Consider the following 21,270-nt stretch of genomic DNA (forward strand, 5'->3'; position numbering starts at 1 on the left):
AGGAAGCGTTTCAAGCATCTTATTAGCATCACACACACAGTGATATGCAAACCCGCTGCGTCACCAGCACAACAGAAGAGCCCGGCTGCCCTGCTCTACTTCTCTGAAGCACACACACATGGGTTGACTCAGCAGACCGCAGCATTATTTTGCCATCACTTTGAGGGCAAGTTTGTGCCCCTTTCTCTGCTGACTCCCGGGCCACAGGTTTGACACCCTGCAGACGGGATCTGACTCAAACCGGATATTACTTTTTCTCTCGCCTGTGTGTACAGTGCATGGGAAAAGAATCAAACCATATAAACAAAACATAGTTTCCAAATATGTCTTGTTGACCTAAAATATCTCGGAAGAAATTATAAACAAAACGAAGGCTGTTCGCAATTAAACATCAAATCCATCATGAACATGGAGATGATTTTTATTTGGTCCTTAAGGACTTTAACTAAATCCCAGAAAAGTTAACCAGCTGCAAGTGACCAGTGCTTTTGGTGTTAAAATGGATTTAAAGTCAGCATGAAACTGAAGTTGCGCTCGTCTTTTCTTCCCTATGTGACGTATATCTGAGTGAAACGGCCTTATGAATAAGAACAAATGTGGGCGGGGCTTGATTTTGTCTGTGGGGAATTGATTGGATGGTTGTGGTTTGCTATTGGCTGATCTCATGTGATTGACAGGTTATAGCCCCGCCCTCGTCATCAGAGAAGAGAGGAGATGCTGCAAGAGGCAGGGGAAGTTACTCTGATTCAAGATTACCAGGAACCTGAATTAAAAAAAAATAATGACATGCACCGATCAATCATTTATAATAAATACTCCAATATTCCATACAAACAGGAATTGTCAATTTTGGTTTCATGGTGACTTTGGGATATTGCACAAATCAAATGAAACACAAAAGGACACAAATTAACTATACTCACACTTTTCAGTGTTCACATACATCGGGCCAAGACTACTAAGTGTCCTAAAGAGCATGTCAATACACTACTTTCATGATTCTTCTTTCTTTCGTGTATTGCAAATGCGAGAGAATTTTGATAGCACTTGATTTTTCAGCAGCAAAAATGGCATATTTTTCATTGGCCGAAATCCAGTCATTACAATCATTTTTTGCACGTAAATTGTGAAAGATTTCACCACACAGATTTTTCAACGGGTTAAAGTTGGTCACATGGTTCTGGCATGTTTACCAACAGAAAGCTGCTTGGTGTGAAAGTGACTTTAGTGTGAGCTGTGCTTCATACAAACACTATTGACATCGGATCATTTTTGCCTGATGTGACTGCACATTTACTGTTTGCTTCAATTCATTGATTCTTGATTGAAATGGTTTAAAGACTTAAGATTTGATCATTCTTGCCACAAATAGTGCAATTTGCTCTTGTTTTGTCTTCTGGAGTGTCTATTTACAATAAGTGCAAATAGCCCGCCTTGTTGGCCCAATCAGACGTCAGTGGGCGGAGTTAGAGTAAATAGCCTCTATTTACACTAACTCTGCCCAGTGATGTCTGATTGGGCCAGACACAATCACGGCAGTAGCTGGAATGTCAACAATACCAATAGCGGTAAGTCGGGTAACCGAACTTGCTCTACTCTCTTTTCCCATCACATATCAGATCGGAAAGGCATTTATTTTCAAATAAAATGAAGAAAATATTAAAAAAGTGTAAATAAAGTGTCTAGCGTGTGTTTAATAATAAAGTGTTTATCAGTTAGGGGTAGGTGTGGGGAGGGCTTTATTGTCCCAATAACGTGGCATCCATTTAATAATATTAATAAATATAATCAATTACTCTCTATGTTATTACTGCATACCTGCAAATAGCATCTGCCACGACTTATAACTACACGTGTAAAAAGCATCTAACTACTCTTTACAGTTATTGCAAAGAAAATACTGCTATTTTCACAGTGTAAATAGAATCTATTGCTATTTTCCCTTAGTATGAATAGAATATAGTTGCTAAGAAAATATGCTATTTGCACTCAGTGAATGCTAACAATGCAAAAATGAAATGAATTCAGTCCCATCACTTGTTGAAAGACACCTGCTAGTAAAGCAGACCATGTGGACTCAACGTAAATCATGTACAAACATGCAGTTAAACTCGCTCCAACACACTGCCGATGCAAATGACAGCCCTGTCACGCTATTTTTTATATATATTCATAATGGTCATTATAGGAACATCAACAACATCCTGGAATGAACAAGGGGGACAAAATGCAGGAAAAACAGTCCTGTTAATCTCTTATTGATCAACTGCATTGTGTGTGTGTGCATGTGTTTAATGCACATCACTTACACCCCACTTGCTCAGAACAATGGCACGGGTTGAATGTCTGCTCTCACATACTCTAATCTCTGTGTGTTTATCCCAGTCCCAGATGACACAAAATCCCAAATCCATACAGCTTCCTCTTTCATTTCAGCTGAATTGCTCTTTAGTCTGAGATGCTGAATGACAGTACGTGTGTGTATGGCTCTTTCTCTCTCGCCCACACACATATATTTGTGTGTTGTGACACAGATGGTGTTGACTCATCTCATGTGTCTGTCTGACGGTATCTGAAGCATTGCTCTGTCTTGATCTCCGTTGCGTGCGGATACACACACATATACACTCTCACTCACTCGCATGTTGGTGCACCTATCATTATGAGGACATTCCATAGACATAATGGTTTTTATACTGTACAAACTGTATATTCTGTCCCCTAACACTAACCCTACCCATAAACCTACCCCACAAAAAACTTTCTGCATTTAAACATTTTTAATAAAACATGTTTAGTATGTTTTTAAGCCATTTTAATTGCGATGGCTCAGGAAATGTCCTCATAAACCACGTTTACGTTGTAATACCAGTGTGATACCCATGCCATTCTACAAATTTGTGTCCTCATTTGTTTCTTTGACACATTTTCGGGGGTTCTGGTGTTTAAACTGTATATATATACTGTACTTCGGTGGAGACCCAGGTGGAGCCGAAGAGCTGATGAGACCGAACGACACCGAAGGATCAAGAGACCGAGGCAGAGCCACAGCAACAAGCGTCCGAGGTGGAGCCAGGGTGCCAGAACACTGAGGTGGAGCCAGTGGGACTGAGGACCAAGGCGGAGCTGGAGGGAGCACAAGGGGTGGAGGGATGAAGTGCAGATGAATGCCTGGATGTCTGTGAAGCAGGAAAATCAACGTCTAACCAAGGCAAAGCCGGAGAGATGAAGGAGCCCGGTGGAGCCGTAAGGATGATGGTCCCAGGTGGAGCCAAGTGAGAGAGGAGCCAAGGTGGAGCCGGCTGGTTGACAAGCCGAGGTGGAGTGATGAGCTCGGCGGCTGGAGGCGGAGCCAGGTGATCCTCTTGCCAAGGTGGAGCTGGTAACTGGAACATCCAAGGCATATCCATGTAGCATAATGGAGCAAACAAAGGAGGAGACAAGGAGCTTAAGGGATCCAGCGGAGGTGGGGCAAAAGGACTGGCTTTGGAGGAAGAGGCGGGAGAGGGAGGCTGGGTGGGATCTCTGGAGACACAGGAGACTTTGAGCTGGGGAGGACTAGCGGAGACTGGAGTTTCATGGAAATATCCACTTTCAAATCCTCATAAAAATTTGCAGAGGCCAGCTGCAGCTCACCCTCAATGCCCCAGTGTGGGACGGGCTTTCTTCCAAACCCATGAACTCCACAAGCAGGCCCACAAGCACCGACGATGTAACCGGTTCCCACACCTGGTCAGACTTCATTCATGGACTGATTCTCCAGGGCGATGACTGGCTCAGTCCACTTTACTGGCTCTTTCATCTCGGCAGGCTCATTGCGATGGGCTCTGGTGTCTTGTTCGTGAGAGGTGTGGGCTGGGCTCTGGGTCCAGAGTGGGGCAGGTGACGTCCTCCTCAGCAGGGCAGATGGTGAATGGGGACCCACTACACAAACTGTCCCCAGAGGACCATCACGGGGCAAGCTTGCCTTTGTGTGCTCGTTCAGGCTGGTCAGACTGAATACTCACATGGACCGACCTGGGAAGTTTGTTAGACGCCAGTTGTTAATGTCCTCTGGTGAGGTCCTCGTGGGATTCCTGCTCAAGGGACGGCCGGCAAGTCCATTTTTTTACTTTCATTGGTCCAGTATTCTGTCAGGTGTGAGTGGCTTTAATGAAGCGCATGTTAACAAGGAGAATCACAGGTAGTAAACATAAATCACAACCACGTACCAATAAATGCAACTATACCGGACCAAGAACTGAATGAACTGAAGGCATATATACAGTGAGGAAAATAAGTATTTGAACACCCTGCTATTTTGCAAGTTCTCCCACTTAGAAATCATGGAGGGGTCTGAAATTGTCATCGTAGGTGCATGTCCACTGTGAGAGACATAATCTAAAAAAAAAATCCAGAAATCACAATGTATGATTTTTTAACTATTTATTTGTATGATACAGCTGCAAATAAGTATTTGAACACCTGAGAAAATCAATGTTAATATTTGGTACAGTAGCCTTTGTTTGCAATTACAGAGGTCAAACGTTTCCTGTAGTTTTTCACCAGGTTTGCACACACTGCAGGAGGGATTTTGGCCCACTCCTCCACACAGATCTTCTCTAGATCAGTCAGGTTTCTGGGCTGTCGCTGAGAAACACGGAGTTTTGGCTCCCTCCAAAGATTCTCTATTGGGTTTAGGTCTGGAGACTGGCTAGGCCACGCCAGAACCTTGATATGCTTCTTACAGAGCCACTCCTTGGTTATCCTGGCTGTGTGCTTCGGGTCATTGTCATGTTGGAAGACCCAGCCTCGACCCATCTTCAATGCTCTAACTGAGGGAAGGAGGTTGTTCCCCAAAATCTCGCAATACATGGCCCCGGTCATCCTCTCCTTAATACAGTGCAGTCGCCCTGTCCCATGTGCAGAAAAACACCCCCAAAGCATGATGCTACCACCCCCATGCTTCACAGTAGGGATGGTGTTCTTGGGATGGTACTCATCATTATTCTTCCTCCAAACACGTTTAGTGGAATTATGACCAAAAAGTTCTATTTTGGTCTCATCTGACCACATGACTTTCTCCCATGACTCCTCTGGATCATCCAAACGGTCATTGGCAAACTTAAGACGGGCCTTGACATGTGCTGGTTTAAGCAGGGGAACCTTCCGTGCCATGCATGATTTCAAACCATGACGTCTTAGTGTATTACCAACAGTAACCTTGGAAACGGTGGTCCCAGCTCTTTTCATGTCATTGACCAGCTCCTCCCGTGTAGTTCTGGGCTGATTTCTCACCTTTCTTAGGATCATTGAGACCCCACGAGGTGAGATCTTGCATGGAGCCCCAGTCCGAGGGAGATTGACAGTCATGTTTAGCTTCTTCCATTTTCTAATGATTGCTCCAACAGTGGACCTTTTTTCACCAAGCTGCTTGGCAATTTCCCCGTAGCCCTTTCCAGCCTTGTGAAGGTGTACAATTTTGTCTCTAGTGTCTTTGGACAGCTCTTTGGTCTTGGCCATGTTAGTAGTTGGATTCTTACTGATTGTATGGGGTGGACAGGTGTCTTTATGCAGCTAACGACCTCAAACAGGTGCATCTAATTTAGGATAATAAATGGAGTGGAGGTGGACATTTTAAAGGCAGACTAACAGGTCTTTGAGGGTCAGAATTCTAGCTGATAGACAGGTGTTCAAATACTTATTTGCAGCTGTATCATACAAATAAATAGTTAAAAAATCATACATTGTGATTTCTGGATTATTTTTTTTTGATTATGTCTCTCACAGTGGACATGCACCTACGATGACAATTTCAGACCCCTCCATGATTTCTAAGTGGGAGAACTTGCAAAATAGCAGGGTGTTCAAATACTTATTTTCCTCACTGTATATACAAGGGAGCAATCAAGGGAAAACAGAACAGTGGTACTAAATTAACAACCTTGAAGACTAACTAGGAACACAGGCAAACGAGAACAGGGAAAACAGATCCAAAACACTATTAAACTAAACGGAACTAAACATAACTGTGACAGATGTGTGGACAAAAAAAAAAAAAAAAACATTAAAAGGGTGGTATAATGCTTTTTTCACAAGATATAAAATAAGTCTCTGATGTCCCCAGAGTGTTTGTGTGAAATTTCAGCTCAAAATACCCCACAGATATTTTTATATAGCATGTTAAAATTGCCAATTTTTGAGGGTGAGCAAAAACACACCGTTTTGTTCCTTTAAATGCAAATGAGCTGCTGCTCCCGGCACAGGGGGCGGAGCTACAACAGCTTGTGTCCTGAAAATTTCAAAAACTTTTTTGTTTATGTTTAAATTTATGCAGCTGATGTGGAGTTAACTATCTTCTAATCATTGATTAGCATATTCTGTCTTGATCATCTATAAATCGTTTTCCGGGGGCGGAGTTATGTAAATTCTAGGGTTGGTGATGTCACTAACCTGGGAGGAATGTTGTGTAGTCTCTACCAGCTGTTTGTTGTAGTCCTTAAAAAGCTATTTCTTTAAAAGAAAATATCTCCCTTTGCTTTGAACTTTGAGCGTCGTAACTTTGCAGATGTTGTTTATGCTCAAACAGCAACATTACACACTAACTAAAGTTAGAAAAGTGAAATCATAATCAACCACCCCTTTAATATTAAATACAATTATTATTATTGTTATTGTGCATTATTATTGCATTTGGATCTGGACTTGCTGTGTATTACTATTACAATTATTATTAATACTATCATTATAATTATTATTAAGTACAATTATTATTATTTTTGCATGAAGAACAATAAGAAACTATCCAGAACAAACAATCAACAAATAGAAAAATAATATACACTAAATACACCTAATCAGTATATTAGAATGATTTCTGAAGCATCATGTGACACTGAAGACTGGAGTAATGATGCTGAAAATTCGGCGTTTGCATTCTGTTTTTATTGTTCAGACGTGTTGTTCATGAATAAGAGTATAATCTTCTGTTAGGTGCTAAATCTCACACATTAACATCACTGGCCTAATTACTGCGTATGAATAAATACATGAACTAAATAAAAGGCTGGGATGGACTGAACAGTCACAGGAAGTGGCAGCATGGAGCTCTTTCCTGAAGAGGAAACACTTCTTACAGAAAATGAAATGCCTCTGGACACACACACACACACACACACACACACACACACACACACACACACACACACACACACATTCTCACAACGTGACTTAATAACGAATGATAAAATACACTAAAAAGTGTAAATAAAAACGCTCATATGTTCATAAAACACATCATCTATCTTCCCTATGACTATATTTGAACAGGAATTTTGTATTTAGTGTAGGACTATCACAAATCTTTTCAATATTGTGTATTTTTAGAGCTGTTTGTAGCATCAATTCTGCTCCTCGTACATAATCAACGCTAATTATAAAACGGATTGTAGTACAGCAGCTGATCCGTACAGGAGCAGACAGGGTTTCTTCACTCCACATGCGAGTTATCTCTAACTTTACTGCAGATGATCACGGTTCGGGACCATCGTTCTCGCTGCACTGCTATTGGTCGCCTCAAATCTCAGCGCTGCCCTGGGGTGCCATGGGTACTTTTCCATTTGTGGAGGAGTAGAGCCAGAGAGAGAAACCTGTGCTATCCTTCCAGAGTGATTCGGATAGAGGAAGAGAGGAAGAGAGAGAACGAGATGAAAGGAAAGTAGGTGGGAGAGATTAATGCAGTCGTCATTTCTTCCTGAAGGAAATGTCTTCCCGGCTGAAGAAAATCCTGCTTAAGCTGGTAACTGGGTGGTGAATGTGTATTGAATGTGTGAATATCTGTCACTTTTGATCAATGTAATGCATCCTTGCTGCATAAAAGTCTTTAAAAAAAACAAAAACAATTTTGAACGGCAGAGTATATACATCCTATGCCTACATGCACACACATACAGGAAGAACAATAGGAGGAAGAGAGTGCATACAGTTCTTACCACAAGAGCCACAATCTCTGCATGCAATGCAAACATGAAAACACCAGACCCTATGAATGCACACACACACTTGGTGCCCCCGAACAGCCTTCATGCATCTTTCTGATTCATGGTTTCATTTTCACATTCTGCACTATTAGTCTACACGTTGATGTTCTGACGCTGTCACCAATAATACCCTAGAAAATACCCAGCAACCACACAGTAATGCACTAAAACTTTCAGAACATGAACAACTTTTCAGGGGGGGGGGGGTGACTTCATCCCAACTTCAGTGTGTGTATGAAGTGTCCATCATACACACACTTCAGAATCTCACTGGAAGAAGTAGGTCATCCGGCTACTCTTTTACGAGTACTGTGAATCTGGACATGCTTCTTTTATCACATACTATTTTTGGCCTACTATATAGTAGGGAAGAATACCATTTTGGATGCAGCCAATGAGATCGCTGGCTGAACATTTAAATAGTCTGGTTCAGTGTTTGCTGTGAGCTAGTCCTTCCTCTGAACCCCTCCACCTCCCCAGCTCCACCTGCCTAGATCTGATACAGGATTACTGTATATCTTACATGTTCACAACAGAGTGTCTCTGTATCTATTAGCAGTAGCAAGTCCATACCGTCTAGACCAAATACATTAACATTACCATATTCAATAACACGCTTAAACTTATACCGAGAGTTGCCATGATTTGACAGTATTTTACAATAAAAGTTAAATATGTGATGCTAAACCATATACAGGTTTGGTAAGTTTTTTTTACAGTTACACTGAAAAAAAATTGTGTAGGATTTACTTAGAAACAATTTTCACTCAGAAATTGCTAGTAAATTTCACAAATAATTACAAAGAAACAGAAAGTAACATTGATTTTAACATGAAATTTGGAAGTGGAAAGACTGAAATGCTATTTTGAAATACTCCTATAATCTTTATTTTATTCAACACACTGAAAACACAGATCATTTCTAGATACGAATGCCAGTTTTTGTTTCATATCAGTTCCAGGGCAGAAAATGCCAGGAAGAAAACTCCAGATATAACACCAGAATCCAGTGATCCCTGCTCTACTACGGGAAGAGAACCGCAAAACCACACACGGGCTCCAGCCGGGCTCCTGCGGCGCTCCAAAATTCATTAAAATGCCTCCCGTTGGGCTGACAAATGCTGAAGATGACCTCTTTAAAAGAGTACTGAGAAAACACATCAAATCGTCCGATATTGAGAAACTATAGAGTTAATCACAGCTTTAAACCCAATGAGTTCCTTCAGGTCTACGATAATGGAGTAAAAAACAACAAGCCCACTGCTTTTACATTTGTTTTTACAAGTGAACATCCACAGCCACTAATGCACATTCAGTACAGGGTAGGAACTGAACAGAATTGGTTGTTGGTTCAATTAATGATTCTTCCCAATTAAAATGTGCTAATTTTTAATGACAGTCTTTTCTGAGGCCAAATAAATGCCTTCCAATAACCACAGAAAGTTAATAAATGCAATCCAATAACCACAGAAAAACAAATCAAACAGCTTGTTAAAGTTGTTCAATGATCAAAGTTTGTTAATTAGCTGGAAAAAGAACTCTAGAGAGGAGCTTTGTTAATTTTTTATGTATGTTTGAATAAATCTGTCAAGTTATTATGCGCAATTTAAAGGAATAGTTCACCAAAATAGAAAATGTCCTGATTATTAACAGATGACTGATGGTTACACTATTTGTCGGCTGGCGTCGTGTGGAGCTGTGCATCCGCCTAAATATGGATTTTGGGCTGTCAAATATGGACTATGTTGAGCACCATTCACTTATTAGATAAAGAAAAATCCTGAAAAGTTTTCCTCCAAAACCTTAATTTCTCTTCGGCCAAGGAAAGAAAGTCATATGCATCTTGGATGAGTAAATAATTCATTTTGGCACTTTATTTACGTTGGGAATTCTTTGTAAAGAAGATAACTTGTTTGAATAAAACATATTTTGATATTTCAGAAACATTGGACCCTACTGACATTCAATGTGAGGTCATTTCTGCAGACATTTACTGACGCCCTGAAGTCCTCTCAGTGCGTATCAGTGCTTTTAAAACAGAAAAGGAGGTCGGGAACGGTGCGGCTCATTTCCTGAGGGATCCTCGAGCGACGGAAACCAATGGCTTTCAAGAGGTACAGCGATGCGTGTGTTTCCACCACATGGATCTCTGGGAAAGGACAACATCATGTGCCCTGCCGACATCAGCTGGCGTTTCATCAGAAATAATGACCCTACACGGGGTCCCACAGCAATTAAGCCCAATGAAGGAGCATGAATAATTGACACTCCACTGGCTGCGTGAACTGATGGGAGCTGCATGTTTAATTACTGCGGGCTGATCTATGCCTGGATGGCTTTACACTCGTTTGTCTTCGCAAGGACAAGAGGAAGGAGGGGAACGATCTATACATCGCTTCGAGTGGCCCTTGTCAATACCTATAGGACAGCTATAGCACTGGATGATGGAAACTACCTCACGAAACACTCAACAATGGCTGTTTACATATTCATTCTGAGTGTTTACATGACCGCTAAACACGTGATTGGGTTGAAGTGCGCGTTTATATGTATCGTAATAGATTTGACAGATGCTGAGCAGTGAAAGGAGAAGTTTAGGATGACGGGACACTCGTTTATATGACACTTTATTCAACAGCTCGTTACGCACGTCATTACGCAATTTCATCGTCATTGCACATGCGCAGTCCTTTCAGGGGCCGGTTTCACAAAGCTATTTTAGACCGGTCTATAGTGTTAGACACACCTTACCCCCAGGCTAACTTAGGTCTAAGACTCTGTTACCTTGGCAACCAGCAGTAACAATCAGTTACATTACAAACAGCCAAAAGAAAAGGGAAAATGGCTCATAATTTAAACATTTCTTCTTGTTTCTACATTCTCCGCTAAATTTCCCAAGTAAAATGTCCTTGTAACTGTTATACTCCTCCAACAAACACATATTCTCCGCTGGGGTAAACTGCACTGAGCGGTTGAATGCGCTTACTCGATCCGCCATGTTTTTTGTTTTGAAAAGTGTCTTATTTTACCCAGAATGCATTGCAGTGTAGTCCTACTTAAGATAGTCAGAGTCTTAAGTGCTTTGTGCAACGGTCTGATTTAGATGTCTATCTGAAGTCTGACTATCTACTATAAGCCATAGTCAAAGTCTATCTTTGTGAAACCGACCCCAGTTTCGGTTTTCAATCCAATCAAGTGTTTACATGTTCTCTGGATTGGATCAGAAAAGGAATCAATCCGATCGAAATTTTATTGGGATCGAGCTCAATCGGATCGATTAAAGTGTTTACATGAAGGCTTTTGAGTCCGATTGAGCCGTCAATCCAATTACTACACTCTAAAACATGCTGGGTTGTTGTAACCAAATGTGGGTCAGATACGGACAAACCCAGCCATTGGGTTAATTTTTTTTATAAAATTTTCAACCCAATGTTTGAGTTTGTCCATATTTGACCCAAAATTGGGTTAAAACAACCCAGCGTTTTTTCGAGTGTAACGGATTATTTGGTTGCATGTAAACGTAGCCATTGTGATGCAAGTCACGACTGAAAACACTGAACATTTTAGTACAATTATCCATTAACGGAACTGGGAAACTGGAAAAGGACAGAACAGATTCTTGATTCCCAAGCCCAATGGGTCTAAGAGAGACTCAGGACATCCAACCATCATTGCTGTGTGAAGCAGAGCAGAAAAAGCTTTGGCATTTCAGTGATATTCACATTTGGCCTTTCTTTGAGATGACGACTCTTGAGCTGTGAACCACTGAAGTCCAGATCCTTGAGGGACGCCCGCGAGTCCCAACGCGAGACACGGTTCCGCTCTCATCACCGACGCCATCGAGACACATCTGGGCCGAGCTGATTAATCTAGTCCCACCAGTTCTCGCTGCTCTCTGTGGAGCGTAATACGCAAGTCACTCGCTGTACTGAGCCCATCATCCAAACACAACAACAGAAAGGTGGAACAGATCCCACTTGCGACATACTGAACCAAACATTGTGTGATACATTGCAAACATAGTCACGGCCAAGGGATGTTTTTAGGCATTGCATTGTCAAATACAGCATCCATGACCAGAATTTAGGTAGCACTTTATTTCACAGTCCTGTTCCCCATGTACATACTATGTACTTATAGTTGTTACAGTAACTGGGTTATAACTAGGTACTAACCTACCACTAAACCTAACCTTAGCCCATGTAGTTACCTTATATTACCAGTGCTTTCTTGGGTAAGTACACTGTAAGTACATGTACTGAAAAATAAAGTGCAACCAGAAATTATGTGTAAACTGCCATATTTAGTGAATCTGATCTTCCATTAAATGCATTTTGTTTTAGATTCCCAAAGTATGAACTCTGTTTTATCGTGCTGTTTTGTGTTAAGATTTGATCTGACAGTTGTAGAAAACAACAGACCCGGGATGTGCTTGTTTATGCTTTACAATGCTTGAGAATCCAATGAGCTTTCCATTCATCCGTAAAACTGAGCATGAAGGTCCACTCCTAAAGCTGAAAATGCACCAATGCGATTATACAAATTCATATGGGAGTACTTTATCCTATTATATAAATACTGTAAAAAAAAAATATATATATATATATATATATATACTGTATTGTAAAAAAATAAATAAAAAAATTCCAAGAGCAAAGTATTAATTACTTTTAATTACTATACAGTGAAATTTAGCTTAGCATTTTAAGACATATTCAATTCGTAAAAAGTACTGTATGAATGCCCTTTGATTTTTAAAATTTGATTTGTTTACTTATTTATTTATCCTTATAATTTAAAGGTAAAAATGAGTGTTCCCAAAAGTTCCAGTGTGACCCATCACATTTGTTTCTATTTTCTCAGTTATTATTTTTGTTAAATATGGATGCTTTTTTCCGCCACGAAATAAAAAATTGAAAAGGTAATTTCGACTTTTTATCTCGCAATTTGGACTTTATAACTGGCAATTGCAAGTTTATATCTCACAATTCTGAGAAAAAAGTCAGAATTGCGAGATATAATATGAACTGCCAATTGCCAAATGAATTGCGAGTTTATATTAAGCATTTATGACTTAATTGTGAGTTATAAAGTCCAAATTGTGAGATATAAACTATATCTTACAATTCTGAGAAAATGTCAATTATGAGATATTAACTCGCAATTGTGAGAAAAAGTGATAACGGGGAAATAGAACAACGTATTGATAATTCTTGAAAATATTGGGATGATGAGCACATTTTATTTCACCCTATAGAGGTCTATATGAACATACATAGTGCAACACAGAGCTGATCAACTCCTTCACTATTCGTCTTTCAGCCACATTATATGGAAGGATTTGCTTTCACAAAAACATGCCGCACTTTTGTGCCAGTTCAACACTCATGTAATACAGCATTTATAAATGTTAAAAAGCCTTTATAACCTGATGCTGATGTCATTTTTAAAATCATGCAGAATATGCATGTTGTTGCAAACAAATGATGTCCATCATGGCCATTACAACAAGCTCAAATTTGCATTGATTTACTGTAATGAACACAAAAGGGCTTTTGAGCCCACCGATTGCTCCAGACAGAATTAACATGCGCTTTAAAAAACATAAAAAACATGCTCGATCCTCATTTTCAATCCAAAACAAGAAGATTTTTCTGTAAATGTGTGCAAAGTTGCTATTACATGATATTAATGCACTATAACAAAACGGCATGTTGACAGCATCTATCAGAAGACTGATATTGAAATCAAACAATGATTATAGTTGTTAATCACAGGCTTCGATTTGCAATGCTTTAACTTTAGTGGGTGTGTTTATATGACACCCAAAACATGTTAACTAATTGTGTGTGTGTGTGTGTGTGTGTGTAAAACAAACTAAACACAAAGGAATGTGCCTATAGAAACACTAACATTTTCCAAGTGTTTTTTCAGCATCACACACACATGATTTGTTTATGACCTGCTTTACCAAACAAGCGCATTAATCCGGTCAAAACTATTGATGATTTCTGTCTACAGACACTTGGCATGTCTATAAATGCCCTTTAAAATGAACATACTCATGTTTCCATGTGTTCATATATCCACCAGCATTACAACACTGAATGCACGAGTTTTGTTTTGACCTCAAGCATTAACGTTAACGTTACATGCGCGAGTTAAAGCCCATGTTGCATGCACAGAAAAGCATGCAACCGGACAAATGCATAAACACTGAAGCTTTATTATTCACACACATCAACAATAATAGCGTTAGGTTTGATGTACCTCGGAACGCAGCTCGGAGATGAGCGGTCAATCTCCCACGTTGCAAACAAATTCATGGGCACGGGCATGATGGGAGCCGAACCCGCCGCACCCGAGCCCGAGCCCAGAGCTCCGGCCATGGCTGATCCCCCGGGCGCCGCGGGTGCGGGTGCGGGAGCGGGGGCACCGACACCCGGGCTCATGAAGGCGGCCCGGACCCCTCCTCTCTCCACAGCCGCGGCCATCATCGAACCGACACTCAACTGGACTGGGACGCTTCTGGACCTCACTTATCAGGACGGCTTTTTCTGCTCCTGCTCATCTCTCACACACACAGATTTGCGATGGTCAGAGGCGGTGCTTCGCTTCAGATTCAGAAGGGAATGTGGAGCATATGCGATCTGACCTCGGCCGATAGCAGGCGCTGAATCACGGGCTCCGTTTCCAGTTCAGGACACTCGCGAACGAGTCGTTCTTTCGAAAGATTCGGTCGAAACGATTCGCGAGCCGTTCGTAAATAACTGTAGACTCACTGTTTTTGGAGAACATCCGTTTGGGAACGAGGTCAGCGACGTATGAAGAAAACAAGTTGAATAAAAACAACAACATAAATTTAAACTGAAACATAATAGCCTATTCATAACTCCAAGAGAATGAAAGGTGAAATGTAAAAAAAAGTGACATGGAATCGTTCCAGTCAACAAATCTCGCTGATATACTACTGTGAATGTCAAGTCAAGTCACATTCATTTATATAGCGCCATTTAAAAAACATATTGCACAATTGTTTGAATGCTCACCGTCTCTGAAACCGGTTTATCTCTGACCTCCAGGCCTTCTCTGTGGTCTAATGGGTTCTGCGGGCCTCGGCCCAGATAGACACTGAAACCTCGGGCTGTGGGTGAGGTTAAACTGTGCTTGTGCCCAGTGTCACGGAAAAAGATAACCAGAGAGGGCGAGAAAAGTTGGTGTGCTTTAATTTAGAACTTTAAACATTGTTGAGTCTAAAGTGGCATAATTTATACTTGTGGTGCAATGAGTCAATGACTCATATATTCGTGCATCATGAATAGACCCTGGCATTTTGCTTCCATATGTGTGATATGGTGAGATGCATGCATTGCACATTGTCTAGTTCACTGAGAAAAGTAATGAGTTGCAAATCACCCCCTATACCCTCATGCACTATTGCCTACATTAGTCCACTGATACAAACCTGTCCGTCCTGGGGACCACACACACCACTGCACAACTTTACAGTCTCCCTCATCTAACACACCTGATTCAACTCATCAGCTCATTAGTACAGACTGCAAGACCTGAATTGGGTGTGTTTGATGAGGGAGGCATCCTGAGAAGCACTATAGTCTATCTACACTATATATTCAGTGAGTGAGTGAGTGAGTGAAAACGAGTGAGTGAATTTGGACACTGAGTGCGCCGGATGAGCTGCTGCTTATGTATAGATTTAAACTTAGCAAACTGGCAGCTCCAATAGGAAGATGACAAGATTTATCTTAAACTCTGTCATGGAAACTGTCTATAAACCTTAATTAAACAATTTAATAACCAATTAAAAAGGATTTTATACCTGTATATTACGCTATAGCCACATTGGACCAGCGGTTTGTTTTGGATGGATGGATGGATGATTCAGCCTCGGCGCCAACTTCTGGTCAGACGCCAAATTCATTCAGCACTCGACTCTTACAGTGCATTATGGGTATTCTCTAACCGTTAAGCATACATCAGTTGTAAACTCGTTATTGCGGTGCATTGTGGGATTAATTTAGTGCACTCCATAGCGTCCACTATGGTTTCAGACACCACTATAAATGACTGTCCCCTGAAATAGTGCCCAATTTAAGGGTATAGGGGCGATTTCAGACACAGCCACTGTTTAGCTCCAACTCTAATAAAACACACCCGAACAAGCTAATAAAGGTTTTCAGGATCTCTAGAAAAAGTCACAAGCTGTGACTAGACTGCTCACACTATACGTGTGAAATATGTGCGATGTGCCGGGTTGCGCCAATAGATGATATCATGTATCCAGAGATATTGTCAAAACAAGCATCAGCTATCAATATTAAGATGATTTAGCATTTCCAATTTATGCATAAAATTATTAGTATTATTTTATTAGTAGTATTATTAGGGAAGGCCTACTTTTATTATTAAATTGATAGGCTATTATAAATTAATTTGCCACGCAATAATTTCATAGCGCACCACCGCATAACCAACGCACTGTGAGGATAATAAAAGATTACATAGAAGCTTACTCCTCATTGAAAATTGTCTAAAAACATTTAGGTCGATTACAATAGGCCTATAATTAAAATGATTAACAGTCTAATATTTCCGAACACTGCAATAATTAGTCAAAACAGCTTTATTTCAAAAACAGTTTGTTTAACATGGACATTGTTTAACAAATTAAAGTCATTATTAGTCATTGATTAGCATATTCTGTCATGATCATCTATAAATCGTGTTCAGGGGGCGGGGTTTATGTAAATTTTAGGGTTGGTGATGTCACTAACCCGTGAGGAATGTGGTGTAGTTCCTACCAGCTGTTTGTTGTCCTTAAAACACGTTTTCTTTAAAAGCAAATATCTCCCTTTGCTTTGAACTTTGAGCGTTGTAACTTTGCAGATGTTGTTTATGATCAAACAGCAACATTACACACTAACTAAAGTTAGAAAAGTGAAATCATGATCAAACAAATTAAAGGGGCACGGTAGCCACATCGCACGTGCACTTGGAAGACGTGGGTAATATATGGTTTATCCATTTTGCAACACAAACTGGAGGTAAGCAATAGTAATTTGTAGCTAGTTTGTTAGCTTCAGAAATTAAGATCTCCCTCTTTTCATTTTCTTTCTTGCTGCAGAAGGAACGGTTAAACTTCTGTTTTCACGCCGGTCCAGTGAGGGAATAAACACTGAGTTTAGGGCAATCGTTTCGTAGCTCTGCTTCAACTGTGCGATATAGTGACGAGGAGCGACCATCCGATTGCCGTCGTGAGAGGTTAACTGCACGAACCCCTGTACACTGCACGAACACTTCACGACAAATGACGCACGACAAAGCTGACAATTGGACCGACCCAAAAAAGAGTCGCACAAGTCAGAATTAGGCTCAAAATCGGACAAAAATCGCAGTGTATGCCGCCTTTAGTGACTGCTATATGACCCCATACACCAGAGGTGGGCAACTCTGGCCCTCGAGATTCACTTTCCTGCTGAGTTTAGCTCCAACCCTAATTAGACAAACCTAATCAAGGTCTTCAGGATTAATAGAAAGCTACAGGCAGGTGAACTTTACGATAAACTCTGCAGGAAAGTGCATCTAGAGGTCCAGAGTTGAGATCCTGTGCTCTAGGCCAGTGTTTCCCAAACCTGCTCCTGGAGGCACACCAACAGTGCACATTTTTGGATGTCTCTCTCATCTGACCCACATATTTCTAGTCTTGGAGTCTCTACTAACGAGCTGATGAGTTGATTCAAGTGTGATTGATTAGAAAGAGTTGGAAAATGTGTAGTGTTGGTGAGCCTCCAGGACCAGGGTTGGGAAACACTACTCTAGAGCAGGGGTGTCCAATCCTGGAGGCTCACCAACACTACACATTTTCCAACTCTTTCTAATCAATCACACCTGAATCAACTCATAAGTTCATTACTAAAGACTCCAAGTGCAGAAATAGAGGGGTCAGATGAGAGAGACATCCAAAAATGTGCACTGTTGGTGTGCCTCCAGGAGCAGGGTTTGGAAACACCTCAAATGTACACATATGGACCTTCCCTTTCAGAATAATGAGTTTCATTTAGTGTCAAGCAAGGGTATAAGTTTCTCCAATCATTTTCTGGATACTGATATGTTGACAGGAGTGCTACTCTGGACTTGTTAGGTCTTTCCAGAGCTGAGATACAGCCATGTCACTTGCAATTTATTCCAGTATTCATTGATGGTCATATCTTGGTGGACACCAAGGAATGTGCAAAATTGGACAAACATCTTTATGTTGTAGGGAATTTAAGGAAATATTATTGTCTAAGGCATCTTAATGTGGCAGTATGCTATAAAAAGCTTAATACAATGCCAATTATGGCACTAAATAGACTACGCCACCCCGGAAATTGGCCGGGGACCCACAGGTACATAGTGGCTGAGTCAGATATCAGACAATGATAAAGCGTTTCACACAATTTATTCCTCCAAACACCATACAATAAAATACAAAACTGGTCTATTTTAATATACAAACATTAAAATGAATGCATCAGCCATAGAACATGTTACACACCCCTTCAGAATTGGGGGATTCGTCTTGCCTATCCAATAAACACAGCAACTACTCGTGCTCTCTCACCACACAACACCAAACCACCTTGAAATCAGGACCCAGAATGACACGCTTAGTTAGATGTCAGTCTCATCTCCTTTTAAATCCGCAGAATGTACCATATCCGCCCATAATAACTATAATGGTTGATCGCATCACCACATTAAGATTAAAGCCGCCATGTTGACATGTACAATAAGCGCAAGGAAATCATTGCTAAACTGATCAAGGTACCAATGGCCTCCATCTTGGATCTGGAAGAGGAGGAGAGCCAACTCTAGGATCTGGACAGGCTAAAGGACCAGCGTGTGCTCTTGAGGGGGAGGAAGATGAGCAGTGTGCCACGGAGAGCTGGCTCTTGAAATCAGAGCTGCTGAGGAGTCAGTCCCGGCCAAATGCGATCCCAGGAATTCTTGGACTCACTTCCACTTCTCGACTGTCCACTTCCAGTTTTCACAGAGACAGAGCGCTCAGAATGTTTTGTGTGCAGATCGCCTGGAGGACAGTGACTTGCAAAAGCTGCAGAATAGTTTTTATTGCAGGCTGGCCGCCTACCTGTCTTCCAAAACATAACAATCGAGGAGGTAGAGCGGGCGAGATCAAACCTCCCAGGGTGATGTCTTCTTGAAAGGTGAGTGTTTTCCTCTCTTTTGCAGCTCAACAGCACCAGATTTTGCTGATATTGCTGTTGCGGTTTGTTTTACTGTGTCGGCAGATTTCTTTGCACAAGATAAACCTGTTTTTCAGGCAGCTCACATGACCCTCAAACCAAAGGAGTTCTGGCGGTGCCAGGATTTTCTGAAGCGGCAGGAAAGGCTGACAAGCTTCTCCTTCACCTTCAGAATCTGTAAGAATCGAAATAACTACTTACAGGAGAGCTGAGAGTCCCCTGAATGTTCGACATTCACCACCATTAGCAGCTCACGGAAGTGGTCAAGTTTCTGTGACCTTTTGTGGGCTAGTTTGTGACTTTTTGTGTTTATCCTGTCGTTTCTTTTTGGCTCTCGTTCTAGTTGACCTAGGTCCATAATCCCAAAGTAAAATCTCTCAATTCATGACCCAGACAGCAACATAGTGTCAGCCCAGATCCGGGAGAACACGAATACACGTAGATTCAATGCGTACCAGACGTGGGCCGGATCTGGGCCGACACTATGTTAGGAAGGCCAGTTCAGTCTGCTCCTCTTTGACTTCAGGCAGCACCAGTCTGGAGGAGATGGGAGTCAAACACCAGGAGTTCACTGATGAATTAGATGAGGTAAAAAGTTCTCCTCCGAATGTATTTTGTACAAGTTAGCACAACTGCTGTCTCCTCTCCCTTTTTTCTTGATTCTACATGACTAAGGCAGTGTTTCCCAATCCTGTTCCTGGAGGCACACCAACACTACACATTTTCCAACTCTTCCTAATCAATCACACTGAATCAACTCATCAGCTCGTTAGTAGAGACTCCAAGACCAGAAATATGTGGGTCAGATGAGAGAGACATCCAGAATGTGCACTGTTGGTGTGCCTCCAGGAGCAGGGTTGGGACACACTGCTGTAAGGAGCCGTCAGACGCCCACGCTTCCCAAGAACGCTGTCAAATATAAGACAGCACTCTAAAAACTCTCAATTCATCCTAAACTTGGAAGAGAGAGAGAGGCAACTCTTTTGTAATCAGGTTTGTGGACAAACCAGTGTACAACGGGGATCATCAGAGGTCCAACCTACAGTTGCCCTTTCAATAAATTAGAAATGGACAGACTTACTTGCAATCTATTTACTGGGCTTCTGATAACAGGTTTATGGATGTGAACATCTTTTTCAAATAAAATGCAAATGGACAGCCCACTCATATTTGGCAGATAATGGCAGTGTCCACCAACCAACCATTTTGTCCCATTAGAATCAATTTACGAGTTCAGACTAACATATAATCAGATATAGTATAGAACATGCAAATTTGCCGTGTTGTCCGAGGAAAGGGTTTGGCCCGAATCCAGAGCAGTTCCCCCATCCCTGGATGGGACAGTAATAACTGAGATTGAGGAGTTGTAGTTGAGGGAGGGATGCTGGAAAAACTGAACAGAGGTACGTCGGCTCTCTATATAAGCTTCCCCTTGCGCTGATTGGATAGATTATCTGAACGTGCTCCTGCCGAATGTTGTTAATAACTGTTTTGATTGACTTAGCATCTTGTCACTTCGACTTCCCCACAGTTGCTGACGGAGTCTTTGTATTAGTGGGACCTGCCCCACAAGTGGTTAGTCATAATTTCATCAGATTCTTTGTGATGCTTTTCAGTAGACACAAAACGTGATTTTTCGTTTGCTTGACAGAAGTGAATGGTAAAAAGGGAAGCCATGTCTCTTCAAATCAGCAAAGGACATGTAGGATATTGCTGGATATTGTTGCTTGTTGTCCTTGCACCCTAAAAGGCCATGCTTGGACAATAAACTGATTACCATAAACAACAAATGTATTTTTCTAGGGGAATCGCATGAACATGGGATACATTGTTGTTTGTTTGTTAATTTAGCTGGATGGCTTTGAATCAGTGGCCTCAAACTCAGCTCCTGGAGGATCACTGTCCTGTAGAGTTTAATTACACACACATCTCTAGAAACGTCCGAGCAGGCGAGTTTGAGACCACTATTATTAGTATTTATTTGG

At 41.3% G+C, this 21,270-nt stretch overlaps 1 protein-coding gene across 4 annotated transcripts in view; it reads right to left on the minus strand.

Annotated features, from left to right (window-relative positions):
• LOC311084522 (phosphofurin acidic cluster sorting protein 2) overlaps positions 1-14,733 on the minus strand; it is a 68,997-nt gene extending 54,264 nt beyond the window's left edge. For all 4 annotated transcript variants that reach the window (XM_084116624.1, XM_084116625.1, XM_084116623.1 and 1 more), the window contains exon 1: positions 14,289-14,733. In XM_084116624.1, coding sequence (XP_083972750.1) covers positions 14,289-14,515 — 227 coding nt within the window. In that variant the 5' untranslated portion in view covers positions 14,516-14,733. The remainder of the gene's footprint in view (positions 1-14,288) is intronic.
• Between the last annotated feature and the right edge of the window lie 6,537 nt (positions 14,734-21,270).

This window comes from Abramis brama (assembly GCF_963993115.1).
Source record: "Abramis brama genome assembly, chromosome: 6".
NCBI lineage: Eukaryota > Metazoa > Chordata > Actinopteri > Cypriniformes > Leuciscidae > Abramis > Abramis brama.